This window comes from Dichotomopilus funicola, assembly GCF_033296635.1.
Source record: "Dichotomopilus funicola strain CBS 141.50 unplaced genomic scaffold C8A04scaffold_1, whole genome shotgun sequence".
NCBI lineage: Eukaryota > Fungi > Ascomycota > Sordariomycetes > Sordariales > Chaetomiaceae > Dichotomopilus > Dichotomopilus funicola.
In genome coordinates, this window is record NW_026944022.1 from 909,271 (window position 1) to 923,223 (window position 13,953).

The 13,953-nt window shown below is 57.6% G+C and overlaps 5 protein-coding genes across 5 annotated transcripts; 3 read left to right on the forward strand and 2 right to left on the reverse strand.

Moving 5' to 3' along the window:
* Positions 1-280: 280 nt before the first annotated feature.
* C8A04DRAFT_33685 (formate dehydrogenase) lies at positions 281-2,253 on the forward strand (the record flags this gene model as incomplete). The annotated part of the gene is made up of 3 exons (XM_062782559.1): positions 281-568; positions 1,134-1,288; positions 1,350-2,253. 3 exons carry the CDS (start codon positions 281-283, stop codon positions 2,251-2,253), a joined length of 1,347 nt encoding a protein of 448 aa, XP_062641570.1.
* A 453-nt stretch (positions 2,254-2,706) lies between these two features.
* Positions 2,707-4,797, reverse strand: C8A04DRAFT_23997 (amino acid permease-domain-containing protein; the record flags this gene model as incomplete). Its single annotated transcript, XM_062778918.1, has 2 exons — positions 2,707-3,588; positions 3,673-4,797. The coding sequence occupies 2 exons, from the start codon at positions 4,795-4,797 to the stop codon at positions 2,707-2,709; spliced, it is 2,007 nt and encodes a 668-aa protein (XP_062641571.1).
* Positions 4,798-5,687: 890 nt separating this feature from the next.
* On the forward strand, positions 5,688-8,642 carry C8A04DRAFT_23998 (uncharacterized protein; the record flags this gene model as incomplete). Its single annotated transcript, XM_062778919.1, has 1 exon — positions 5,688-8,642. One exon carries the CDS (start codon positions 5,688-5,690, stop codon positions 8,640-8,642), a length of 2,955 nt encoding a protein of 984 aa, XP_062641572.1.
* A 159-nt stretch (positions 8,643-8,801) lies between these two features.
* C8A04DRAFT_23999 (uncharacterized protein) lies at positions 8,802-10,253 on the reverse strand (the record flags this gene model as incomplete). Its single annotated transcript, XM_062778920.1, has 2 exons — positions 8,802-9,882; positions 9,973-10,253. The coding sequence occupies 2 exons, from the start codon at positions 10,251-10,253 to the stop codon at positions 8,802-8,804; spliced, it is 1,362 nt and encodes a 453-aa protein (XP_062641573.1).
* A 483-nt stretch (positions 10,254-10,736) lies between these two features.
* Positions 10,737-13,888, forward strand: C8A04DRAFT_33701 (Sucrase/ferredoxin-like-domain-containing protein; the record flags this gene model as incomplete). Its single annotated transcript, XM_062782565.1, has 4 exons — positions 10,737-11,108; positions 11,193-11,784; positions 12,504-13,048; positions 13,214-13,888. The coding sequence occupies 4 exons, from the start codon at positions 10,737-10,739 to the stop codon at positions 13,886-13,888; spliced, it is 2,184 nt and encodes a 727-aa protein (XP_062641574.1).
* Between the last annotated feature and the right edge of the window lie 65 nt (positions 13,889-13,953).

Sequence of the window (13,953 nt, forward strand, 5' to 3'; positions counted from 1 at the left end):
GGAAGTAGGAGAGGAGGGATGGGGTGTATAAATAACCCCGAACCTGCTCCGTCTCGAGGGTGGTTTCTGTCTTTACACCTCACATCTACACACCAACACACTTGCACGCAGATAGCGTCCCATCTTATCATCCAAACTCAGCCTACATACATAAAATTCGTCCCGTCTGATACCCCAGCCGACCTGTATAAGACAGCACGGCCCCTTCGACCAATTCCTCGTCTTGATCACCAGATCATCAGCTTTTATCTTTCTCTAATCATCATCATCAATCATCAAAATGGTACTTACAGCTCGTCCCGCTGCCCTCTTCTCCTCTCGAGCCCCCTCCTCCCTTCTTTCGTCCACCTTGCCCCGTTCTAGCCCTTGGCGGGCTGCCTTCCATACTCGCACCAGCTATGGCAATGCCCGCGCCAGCTGTTCTCCGTCCGTCCTACGCCGAGCCACCGTCGGCTTTGGGATGGGACCAACCGGCATGTCAGCCACCACGAAACGCTTGCTAACCACCCAACGCGAAAAGGTCAAAGTCCTGGCTGTTCTCTACGATGGCGGTAAGCACGCCGAGGAGGTAAGATTCTTTTTTCTTTTCTCTTCTTCCCCTTTTTTCTCGTCCGTCCTCGTTCCTTGTGTCATTCCACCAGCCACCAACCAGCCGGGCGACAACCAACTCTCATCCCGTACGCATTCCGCATCCCAAGTCTAGACAGCACAAATATCTACCGAGACTTTGTTCTGCCGAATGTGCACGCGACGCAAATGCGGTTACGGGATGCGGGGTACCGTGGAGTTGGTTGCGTCACGGTTTGGGGGGAGGAGGGGAGTTCGGGAAAATAAAGGGGTTACTTCGGGGGGAGTTCGGGGAAGTGGGGAATGCTGCATGTAACACTGCAATGCACCTCCCACTCACGACCCACCTCGGGACTTTCTCCTGTTGACCTCACTTCACCCCGTTTTGGTGGTTCATTTCCTGTCTGTCTTTGTCTCCCTTGCGCTTCTCGCCCTGATGCTGGGTTGGGTGTTCATGTGTAGGCACCCGTCAGCTGAGGGGGGCGGGGAAAGGGAGCAAGAAAAGAAAACAAAATAAAGCATAAGAAGAAAAGCAAAGAAAACGAGCAGAATGCTAACAATCTTAGGTCCCCGGCCTGTTGGGAACCACCGAAAATGAGCTCGGCATCCGCAAGTGGCTTGAGGACCAGGGCCACACGCTGGTGACGACGTCCGACAAGGAGGGCGAGAACTCGACCTTTGACCGCGAGCTCGTCGACGCCGAGATCATCATCACCACGCCGTAAGATATACTCCCACCTTGAGAATACATAAGAATACAGAAATTAACATTAGGTACTCAGCTTCCACCCCGGCTACCTCACAGCCGAACGCCTGGCCAAAGCCAAGAACCTCAAGCTCGCCATCACAGCCGGCATCGGCTCCGACCACGTCGACCTCAACGCGGCCAACAAAACCAACGGCGGCATCACCGTCGCCGAAGTCACCGGCTCCAACGTCGTCTCCGTCGCCGAGCACGTCGTCATGACCATCCTCGTCCTCGTCCGCAACTTTGTCCCCGCCCACGAACAGATCGAGGCCGGCCGCTGGGATGTCGCCGAAGCCGCCAAGAACGAGTTCGACCTCGAGGGTAAGGTCGTCGGCACCGTCGCCGTCGGCCGTATCGGCGAGCGTGTACTGCGCCGTCTACGCGCGTTCGATTGCAAGGAGCTGCTGTACTACGACTACCAGCCGCTGTCGGCGGAGAAGGAGGCGGAGATCGGCTGCCGGCGCGTGAATGATCTCGAGGAGATGCTCGCGCAGTGCGACGTCGTGACCATCAACTGCCCGCTGCACGAAAAGACGCGCGGGCTGTTCAACAAGGACCTGATCGCCAAGATGAAGCCCGGGTCGTGGCTCGTCAACACGGCGCGCGGGGCGATCGTGGTGAAGGAGGATGTCGCGGCGGCGCTGAAATCGGGCCACCTGCGCGGGTATGGAGGTGATGTGTGGTTCCCGCAGCCGGCGCCGCAGGACCATGTGCTGCGGACGGCGAAGAACCCCTTTGGCGGTGGCAATGCGATGGTGCCGCATATGTCGGGGACGTCGCTGGATGCGCAGAAGCGGTATGCGGATGGGACTAAGGCGATCTTGGAGAGCTATCTGTCAGGCAAGTTGGATTACCGCCCGGAGGATCTGATTGTGCATGGTGGTGACTATGCGACGAAGGCGTACGGGCTGCGCGAGGCGGCCACGGGGAAGTCTTAAACGGCCCACTCTGAGGAAAAGGGAAATAAAAGAAAAGAAAAACAAGAGAAAAAAAGGGGGGCAATGAACTCACCTATTGAGGTAGTTGGGAATATTTATGTACAATAAACCGTTTCGGCGCGTGTCCGGAGTCAAAGGCACGAGCTGGGATATTTTGAAGGTTGTTTATTGAATTTAGTTTTATTTGATTTATTTTCTCTTTTTGATCGATCTTCATTCCTCGTATTAAGACCGCCCGGCTAAACGTAGCGGTCGGTGAATTGGTATTATTACGTATCGACGCCGGATCATGTCGCGTCTTCATGCCTATACGCAGTTGGCGTCAATCCAATGCTGAATGAATCCTAATGCTTCAAAGCCAATCCATGACTTTAACTTCCCAATTCCAATATTCAAACCTCCCTTCCAAGCAAAAACCAGCTTTAGTCTTGCATATCTGACTAAGACTGCCCATTACCGCCTCTTCCAAAACTTCCACCACGGCCTCTCCTTCTCCCCCCCAAACCCAGCCTTCACCCCTATCCTCCCTCTCCCTCTCCCTTTCCCTCTCCCCCACCCCCTAACCCGCCAGTAAAACACCGGCACGCCAGCCACCACAAACCCCACTACAATCAGCGTCTGCAGCGGCTGGGCAAACACAGCCCTGCTCAGCAAGAACAAACTAACACAGCAAAAGATAATCGGCGTCGTGATCCACGTGCGGTACGGCCGCTCCAGGTTGGGTTCACGCACCCGCAGCACGATGAGGCCGAGCACGGTGAGAAAGTAAAAAGTGTACCCCGCCACGCCGTAGAAGGTGACTAGCGTGCCGAACTCGCCGACAACGATGTACCCCGTGGTGAGCGCCGCGTTGAGGAGTAATGCCGGGATGGGGGTGAAGAAGAGGCCGTGGTCGTCATCGCCGACGAGGGCGGTGAGGCGTTTTGCGAAGCGGCGGGCCACGGTGGTGCCACTGCGGGAGGATGAGAGAGTGTGGATGTTGTTGGAGGGGTTGGTGCCGGTGGCGCGACCGAGACGGCCGAAGATGGAGGGGATGTAGCCTTCTTTGCCGGCGACGTAGACGAGGCGGCTGCTGGTGAAGGCGGAGCTGTTGAGGGCGCCGAAGCAGGAGGCGCTAACGATGAGGGCGAGCACGAGGGAGCCGACGGGGCCGAAGACTCTGTGGCCGAACATGACGGCCACGGTGTTGGTGGAGTTGAGGGTGGTGAGGGGGAGGACGAGGAAGTAGGCGATGTTAGCGAGGAGGTAGCCGGCGATGACGAGCGGCATGGCTGTGTGGATGACGCGGGGGAGGTCGCGGCCGGGGTTGCGGAACTCGCCGACCACGTAGTTGGTCTGTTTGTTTTGTTACTTAGTCTTGATCGCGAGAGTAGGTCAAAGGGGGAGTAACAGAAATAGCGAGTAACAGGTGCCGCTTACATTGTCCCAGCCGTCAAATGCCCACAAACCAGCATACAACGCCACGGCCCACGCCGACGCATCCATGTGCGTTCCCTCGAACCACGCGTGGTCCTTCCAGTCGCGGTTCGCCGGCTGTCCCGACGCCGAGAACCCCGTGGCTGCCACAACAATCCCAATCACCGTCACCCCCAGCAACGCCACAAACTTGAGAAACATCAGCATGTCGTTGATACGCGTGCCCAGCCGCGTCGACACGCAGTTCAGAAACGTCACCAGCGCCAGCCCGGCCACGGCCACCGACTTGTTCACCCACACGTTCACCGTCTCGGCCTCGGGCCCAATGACCGCCCGCACCAGGTACTCGCCCATGATGATGGCTATGATGGCCGCGCTCCCAGGCTTCAGCACCAGCACCGCCACCCACGTGAACAAGAACCCAGCCAGCTCGCCAAAGATCTTGGACAAGTACACCTGCGACCCGCCATTGAGCGGGATCGCACCCCCAAGCTCCGCATAGCTCGCGGCCCCCGTCCACGCCAGGACCCCCGCCACCGTCCAAACAATCAGCGCAGCCCCGGGTGACCCCGCGTTCGAGTTCACCTGGCTCGGCGATGAGAAGATACCCGACCCAATGATCAGCCCCACGATTAGCGACAGCCCATTCAGATACGTCAGCGTCTTGTGCTTCTCCAACGACCCGGTACCAGCTCCCCCAAACCGGCTACTGCTCCCACCCAACAACCCATCCCCGCCACCACCACCTCCAAACTCAGCCGCCGACGCCGATGCACTAAGCGGGGCGTACCCCCCAACACCTGCCCCTGCGGCCCCCGTAGTGCTGGAAAGCGGGAAGAGATTAGCGGCAAAGTCGAAAGTAGACGACACCGAGAAGGAGCGGGCGTGGGTTTCTGGACGGCTGCGGGGGCCGCCGGCGGCCGGGTGGTGATCGTCGAGGGGGTCGTCGCGTTCGAGAGAGGCGCGCCGCGAGGACGAGAGGCTTGGGCGCGAGGAGAAGCCGTCGGACCTGTCGTCGTCGTCGTCGTCTCGGTCGGCGCTGGCGCCGGAGTCGGGGCTGGAACTGGCGAGGGAGGCGAGCTCGAGAGAGTCCCGCGCTGTCGGGAGGTTGGAGTAGAGTTGTGGCATGGTGTTGTTTTATTATTTTTGGTTCTTTAAGTGGGCTTAGTAGCCCTTTCGAGGGGTCGACCTGTCGATATTATGTTTGTATTATGCTCGTCCCCGCGGAAACCATGTCGCAGGCGGACGGTATGGAGGGCGAGGTAGAAAAGAGACCTCGACGCAGGCAGCGGTGAAGTTTGCGGTCAAGTTTGCGACGTCGTGGGTTTTGGTTGCGGTCGAGGGTTTCGGCTTCTCTCGGTTCAGATGAGACGACACGGACGTCTCGAGGTGGTTTTCGAATGTATAATGAAAGCCAAGTACCGTGAATTAAATGTATACGGTGTTATACGTGGGAATTGCCAAGAACTGAAAAATCATGCAGGCGAAAAGAAGAAGGAAAAGGAGGGAGCAACAAGTTGCAGTGGAGTTGGATTCAAGCAATTCAAGATTGGCTGGGATCCAGAAAGGGGAACAAAACGGTTGGCAAACATTCGACAGCACTGAAATGCCAAGATATATGGGCCCGTGCGCGTCCCACATTGAGTGCCGTCCACGTGCCGTCTTTTGCCGAATTCAGATCGATTTCTAGAAAGTTAAATCAAAGAATTGTTTCACCCGGGCAAGCCAGGACAGGCACGAGATGCTAGAGGTTATCTCAAGAAATATGCACTGGAAACAACAAATTCCTTGATACGCATAGCAAATACAGAGTACCAACACGGTACATCGATCAGTTTGAATGGCTCGTGCCGTCTGCGGAGCTTAATTGAAGACCCACTTTATTTTGAGCTCCCGAGCCCACAGCTTCTGTGCAAGTGCTTCAATTTACAGCTCACTTTCACGATTTTTCAAGTCTATGACCCACGGAGGTTGAGGCTGGACACCAACCCTCACCACCAACCGACAATGTGATGATCATGCCAGTTCTCTACACCCGGTGTATTGGCCGCTCTTTGCCAAACCTAAACCCGCTCCGGCTCAGCCCAGCCATCAGTCATGGCCTTGGCCGCCCACTCTCCAATACAACACCATGGCGTAGCCCGGGCGGTTCACTCCGAGCTTCTAGCTCCAAGCATCGTCGTCAGTCCGAGACACCACTCGATCTCCCCGCACTCGATGCAAAATGGCGGACAAGGTGGGCTTCGTCCCGCCGTGAGCACAAGCCGGCCCCGCTCAAATACATCCTGCCCATGTTCCCATACCCGTCCGGCTACCTCCACCTGGGCCATCTCCGCGTGTACACCATCGCGGACACCATCGCGAGATACCACGCTCTGACGGGCAAGAATGTGATACTACCGATGGGGTGGGACGCCTTCGGGCTGCCGGCCGAGAATGCGGCGATCGAGCGCGGGATCGACCCGGCGAGCTGGACGAAGTCCAACATCGCCGCGATGAAGGAGCAGCTGGGGCTGATGAACGGCTCGTGGGACTGGTCACGCGAGCTGTCGACATGCGACCCGAGCTTCTACAAGCACACCCAGCAGATCTTTCTCCGGCTGCACGAAAAGGGGCTCGCGTACCAGGCCGAGGCCGAGGTCAACTACGACCCTGTCGATGAGACGGTCCTCGCGAACGAGCAGGTCAGCGCCAACGGGACTTCCTGGCGGTCGGGTGCGCAGGTCGAGAAGCGGAAGCTGAAGCAGTGGTTTCTCCGCATCACGGCGATGCGGGAGTCGCTGCTGCAGGACTTGGAGACGCTGGCCAAGGACGACGCCTGGCCGAAGAGGGTCCTGTCCATGCAGCAGAACTGGCTGGGCAAGTCGGTCGGCGCCACGATCAAGTTCCCGGTGGTCGCGTTCGACCAAGAGGTGGAGTCCGCCCACTCCGCCATCGAGGTCTGGACCAGCCGCCCGGATACCCTGTTTGGGGTCCAGTACCTGGCCCTCGCCGCGTCACATCCGGTCGTGGAGAAGCTGGCCGCGCAGGACCCGGAGCTCCAGGCGTTCCTGTGTACGTTGCCGGGCTTGCCGCCTGACTCCAAGGTCGGCTACATGCTCCCTCACATCCGCGCTGTCAACCCGCTGGCCTACCAGGACAATACGCCCCATGCCACCAAGGAATCGATTCCCGTCTATGTCGCCCCGTATGTGATTGGCGACTACGGAGAGGGTGCCGTGATGGGCGTGCCGGGCCACGACACGCGCGACCACGCATTCTGGAAGACGCACCACAAGGACGAGCCGATCCGATTCGTGCTGGCCGCGTCCGAGGACGAATCCACCACGGCCTTTGAAAACAAACCTTTCCTCGACCACGGCATTATGACGGAGCATAGCGGCCTGTTTGAGGGCAACACGTCGGAAGAAACCGGCGAGACGCTGATCAAGATACTCGAGGAATCGAAACTGGCCGCGCGCGGTGAGAAATGGCGGCTCCGAGACTGGCTGGTTAGCCGGCAGCGCTACTGGGGCACCCCCATCCCGATCATCCACTGCGGCTCCTGCGGCGCAGTGCCCGTGCCAGATGACCAGTTGCCGGTGGTGCTACCCGATGCGCAGGAGCACTGGGTCGGGAAGAAGACGGGCAACCCGCTCGCGACGGCCGAGGACTGGGTCAACACCACCTGTCCCAAATGCCACGGGCCGGCCAAGCGGGAAACGGACACTATGGACACGTTTGTGGACTCCAGCTGGTACTACATGCGCTTCATCGACCCGCACAACCAGAACGCGCCGTTTTCCCAGAACAAGGCCCGGTCCATGCTACCGGTGGACATCTACATTGGAGGGGTCGAGCACGCGATTCTGCACCTCCTCTACGCGCGGTTTATTTACAAAGCTCTGGTGAAAAAAACAATAGGACCCTTGCGGCAGGGGGGCGCCCGGGAGACGCTTCACGAGCCCTTCCGGCAGCTCATCACCCAGGGCATGGTCCACGGCAAGACGTACACCGACCGGTCCACCGGCCGGTTCCTCAAGCCGGACGAGGTCGACCTCACCGATCCCGCCAAACCCAAGGTAGCCGCCACGGGCGAACGAGCAGCGGTCACCTTTGAAAAGATGTCCAAGTCCAAGCACAACGGCGTCAACCCGACAGACGTAATCGCCCAGCACGGCGCCGACGCAACGCGGGCGCACATTCTCTTCCAGGCGCCCGTCAGCGAGGTACTCGAGTGGGACAGCGAAAAGATTGTCGGCGTGACCCGCTGGCTCGGCCGCGTGCACGATCTCGTCTCCAAGCTGGACCCAGCCATCCGAATGCCGGATACTCCCGACGCGAGAGAATACCTAGAGAGAATGGCGGAAAGGCTTACAGGTACTGGAAGGCTTACCAAGGCCGAAAACGTAGTTGAAATGAGGGAGACACTAGACATCGACATAAGGCTCTGGCGCAAAGTGCAGATGACCATCATGTCGGTCACAGAGTCATACCAAAAGGTCTACGGCCTCAACACCGTCGTCTCCGACCTCATGACCCTAACCAACACCATCCAAAACAACACCGGCGTGACAAGCGAGCTCATCCTCCGGGCCTCACTATCCGCCCTCATACGCATGCTCGCGCCCATCACCCCGGCGTTTGCCGAGGAATGCTGGAGTCTCTTGGGTATGTCCCACACCGGACTGAATCAGTTGTTTGGCGGTCGCGTGGAGTTTCCAGAAGTGGACGGGACGCTGAACCTGAAGGTGCTGAAGTCGCGGCGACAGATGTGTAAGGTCAGCGTGAATGGGAAGAAGTTTGCCAAGATTGATATTGCGACGCCCGAGGAGCGGTTGGGTGGGAAGCTGATGGAGCAGTGGCTTGTTCGTGAGGTCTTTAAGGCGGAGGAGGTGAAGAAAAAGGTGGAGCAGACGGGGGTGAATTTGACGCGGGCTAAAAGGGTGATTGTGGTTAAGCGGGGGGAGAGTGTGAATTTCGTGCTGGGGTAGTGAGAGAGTGTGTGTGTGTGTGTGTCGGTGTGTGTAGTGTAGTGTATATTTATGGATTTAACGGCGTCGAAAATAGACTCCCCAACTTTATTTGACCTCAATTTCAACCGCCACTTTACTTTGACTGACTTTAACTCGACTGATATTAACTGACAATAACTAACCTTTCCTCCCTTCATCTTCTTCCCAACAATCCCTCCTCACAAGATACACCACCCTTGCCAACCCCCTCCCACGCACCGCCACCTCCCTCTGGTCCACAACCGCCCAATGCTTCGCATCATTCTCCCCAGCCGGCTCGTCCCGCCACACCTCGATCTCATACTCCCCCTGGCCTCGGCCCGATCCCAGCAGGCCATCACTCCCGCTCCCACTCCCACTTCCACTTTTACTCTCACTACTCTCGTAACCACTACCATCCCCACTGCTCATATTATGAGTTGAGAAGGAATTATGACTCCCCCACCCGTCCACCACAAACCCCCTAACAACCCTCATCGCCTGCCCCCACCCTCCAACCTCCATCACCACCCTCTTTGGCCGTACCATCCCCACAATCTCGGCCAGCCGGGCGTAGAAGACGTCCGCGGGGTGGCATGATTCATACACCTTCTGAGATGACCCTCCGGAGTGAGAAGACTCTCGGGAGTAAGCGGTGAGAAGCGAAGAGATGGGATCGGGGACCAAGGCTAGACGGGGTTCGTGTTGGCGGACGGCGCGGGCGGTGGTGCGGGAGGTGAAGGCTGAGGAGGAGATGTAGGGGGGGTTGCTGATTAGGAGGTCGAGGTCGTTTTTCGGCATGTCTTTGCTGGTAGGTTGGGGATTAGATTGTGTACTGGGTTGTGTACTCGGTTGTTGTGATGAGGGGAAGTGGGAGGATAGGAAAGAAGGGGAGAAGATGTCTTGCTCGGTGAATTTCAACGTGTAGTAGGGATTTGGATTTTGACTTGGATTTCCACTCCCTAGGGAGGAAGAATTCGGGCCCTGGATCGACGCAGGGAGGAGGCCCAGACGGATATTGTGGGCGAGATTCTCCCGTGCGAGGCGGACGGCGTGCGGCGAGATGTCGACGCCGTGGAGAGAAATGGGCCCTGCGACGGACGGGGAGGCGAGGAGTGAGTGTAGTAGTAAGAGGGGAATACAGCCGGTGCCTGTGCAAAGGTCGAGGATGTTGAGGGGGGTTGATGAGGATTTTGTCAGGATGTTGGCGATGTGGAGGGTGTAGGCTTCTGTTTCGGGGCTAGGTTTGTTAGCAGTTATGTTAGTGATATTCAAGAAATATTTCTGCAAATTTCTTTTTTTAGATAAAAAAGAGAGTAAACAAACATACCGAGGAATCAACACACCCCGCCGGCACAGAATATCCAGATCCCCAAATGGCTGGTTCCCAAGCACATACTGCAGTGGCACACCCGTCGCCCGCTTCTCGACAAGACTCCAAAAACGCAAGCCGTCCGGGACAGGCGACTGGGTGCTCTTCACATGCTCGCGGATCCAGCGCAGCTCGTTGGCGGCCGACTGGAGATCCCGACAGACTGGGAGGAGCCGGGCCGCGAGGGGCGATATCTCTTTGGACGCTCTCCAGAAGAGGGAGGGTGGGAGTCGGGGCATTTTCCTGTTATTTCTTAGTTGTTCTTAGTTATATAATATCTAAAATGGGGTTACCAAATGTAGAATTATCTTAAGGATGGAGTGAATACTTACCAGATTGTTGAACGCCTAACACTGCTCGAGTCCGAATATAGTTTCACATTTCGTAAAATGTCCTTTAAGATGTCCCTTAAATAGGTCGTCTCCTTAGGTTGTCATTTCATCCGTGCCTTAGTTTTATTGTATTGTTGAAGTCGTTGAGCATTGAAATTGTTATGCATCTAAGCAACAGGTAAGCAAGATGGCTTTCCGAATCATTCCTCTGGACATATTCATCTATCAGATATGCCCCAGTATTCATTCCCATACACACACCCCAGTACCGCATCTCGGAGTTAAGCCCCGTCGTCGATCGCCGACGACCCATCCTCTTCTTAAACCTCGGACTCCCTCAGCACACCCATCACAACCCATCTCCAAGATGCCTTCCACCTTCCGCCCACCATGACACTTCCCCGGCTCGCCGCACGAGCCAGTTTCCGGCTAGCATTTCCCGCGACACGCCAGGTGCTCTCGGCCACACATCCACGCAACACGCGGACATTGTTCATCAAATCCAACACCCCTCCGCCCTTCCCGGTAATACGGACCTGTCCGGCGCCGACATGCGCATGTGCCTCGCCGCCCGAGCTCCCGACCGATTTACAGATTGACCGCGAGGCGCCGTTAAACGGAGCGATTCCTAGCTATGCACAGCATGTCCTGATTTGCTCGGGCAAGCGTGACTGGGCGAAGCGGATTGAGGAGGATGATGATATTGGGGGGGTGGTGGGGAAGTTGGGGAGGTTGATTGGGCCTAAGGGGGATTACAGTGATGTATGTCAACCTACCCGTTCTCTTCGGCTCTATTTAAACGATGTTTTTTGACTTGAACGATGATACTGACTGGCCTTGTTCCAGCCCTTCTACCACACCTCCACACTCGCCTCATCCTTCCCTCCCACAGCACCCCCAGCCCGATCCAACACACCCAACACCTCAGTCTACATCCTCCCCGCCTTCAAATACATACCCTTCCTCTCCCGCAGCTCCCCCGACGACCTCGAGGCGCTCGTCCGCGGCTATCTCCGGCCCGAGACCCTGCACCCCAAGTACGATGACTTCCCTACCGCCCGTCGGGAACAGCTGGTCCGCAAGCCGGAATACCGGGAGCGGCTGCGTGGTGTGCGGGATGTGACTGAGGTGGTGGTGCTTATTTGCGGGCATGGTGGGCGGGATCAGAGGTGTGGGCTGTACGGACCGGTGTTGCAGGCCGAGTTTGAGAAACGGCTGCCGGAGCAGGGGGTGGAGGTCCTCGCTGAAGGGGTTAGTGAAACCCCAAAAGGGGGCTACGCGGCACGGGTTGGACAGATCAGCCATATTGGCGGGCACAAGTTTGCTGGGAATGTGATTGTGTACATCCCGCCTACGCTCAAGACAGAGGATGGTGGGGCTCATCCTTTGGCGGGGCATGGCATTTGGTATGGCCGGGTGGAGCCCGCGCATGTAGAGGGTATCGTGAGCGAGACGATCCGCAAGGGGCGGGTGATTGAGGAGTTGTTGAGGGGTGGGATTCGACAGGATGGGGCAATGCTGCGGTTATAGATCTGTATCAATATTTTCTGTTATTTTGGGACGTCGGCGATGGGTTATAGAGGCATGCTTATAAACGCATGTGATTTGCCATTGACGGGGCTGTACCTCTGTAGATGCATATTCCACAGTTCATCCCACCTCCATTTTGCCAAGCTAGCTTCGCTCTAAAACTTTAAACTTTAAACACCCGCAACTTGACCCCGAGTGAGAACTGCCGGCGCGGTATTGCCCGTCGACCGCGCCAAGTCAAGATGAGACAAGCTATTGTTCGGCTTCATGCCCGGCCGGCGGGGGCGGGCCTATTGCGCCCTTTATCGTCAACCTCGGCTCATTCGGCCCTCACTTCTCTCAGTAATCTCAACAGTCTCACCTCTCTCACCGCGGCTCAACACCATCGCGCATTCCACATCACGCCCGCCCAATACCGCCGCCGCAAACCGCCCCCGATCATCCCACTCACCAAAGCCGAGACCGCTGCTAAACCCCAGTCGTCCCGGTCACCTTCATCCCCCCGAGGACCCCTAGTCAACACCCCCACCTCAAAACCACATCACCAACACCAAGGCCAAGGCCAACAAAACCAGTCCCACGACTCCACCAACAACAACCGCACAATCCAATACTCCCTCGCCGCAGCCGCCGCCGTCCTGGTCCCCCTCCTCTACTACTTCTACCCCTCCCTCATCTCCTCCACTCCCACCGATCCTTCTTCCCCCTCTACCCCCACTCCCACCATCTCCTCCTCCAAACCCCTAAACAACTCAACCTTCACCCCCTTCACCATCCTCTCCCGCGAGCAAATCTCCCCCACCGCCTTCGTCCTCACCGTCGCTACCCCAACAGGCCCAGCCCAAGAGCAGACTCTAGCTAAGATTGAAAAGGCGTGGGAGGGTGGGTTGTGGGCGTTGGAGGTGCGACAGCCTGAGTGTCAGGTTGCGAGGGAGTATACCCCGCTGCCTACGGTGGCAGGGTCGTCTACTGCTGACAGTGAGAAGGGTGGGGAGAACAAGGAACGTGGGGAGAACAAGGAGGGTGGAGAGGGAGAGGACACGACGCTGCGGTTTTATATCCGACGCATGGATGGCGGGGAAGTGTCGGGGTATCTGGCAAGGTTGAAGGTGGGAGAGGCGATGGATTTGAGGGGGCCGTGGGGGGGGTTTGATTTACGGGCGCGGTTGGGGGTTGATCGGATCCGCGAGGAGACGGCAGACGGGGAGAAGGAGGAGGAGAAGGAGAAGGCCCGGGAGGAGAAGGCTGGGAAAGAGAAAGAGAAAGAGAAAGAGAAAAAGAAAGTGGTCTTCCTGGCCGGCGGCACAGGTATCGCCCCCGCGCTGCAAGCCGCCAAGGCACTGCTTGACCAGCCGGATGTCGAGATGGAGGTGGTCTGGGCGAACCGGCGGCGGGAGGACTGCCCGAAGGAAGGAGAAGAGCAAGGCCCGATTATTGCGCTGCTGGAGACATTCCGCGAGCGGTATGACGGCCGGTTTAGGTACTCGTGCACTGTTGACGAGGAGGGGTCGTTTATTGACGCGGGGGTTATCTTGCGTGCGACAGGGCTGGTTCAGCCGGGGGCGCTTGCTCGTTGGATGTCGTGGACGGCTTGGACGGTGTGGGCTAAGGGGTTGTGGCCGAGCGGGAATAACAGCAACAACAACAGCGGTAACAAGACGACAACAACACCACTCACCCCTAGCGTGATCAACACCGACGCCTGCACTTACCATTCCCCCGCCAAACTCATCACCGCCGACGCCCACGACCCGACAACAGCTACAGAAACCAAGCCTGAAACCCAGCAGCAACGCCCATCATGCCAATGCAAAGATGCCACGGGTGCATCTGTCCCAGGCGGCAAGAACCTGCTGCTGCTCTCCGGACCGGACGGGTTCATCCAGCACTTTGCGGGGGAGAAGGTCTGGGAGGGCGGTAAGGAGCGACAAGGGCCGGTTGGGGGGGTGATTGGGGGGTTAAGGGAGAGGACTGCGAGGTTTGGGGCCGAGTGGCTTGTTTTGAAGATGTAGTAGTTTTGTAGAGACGTTTAGGGTGTATGATAAAGATCGAGGGATAAGCTGAGAACGGGGATACG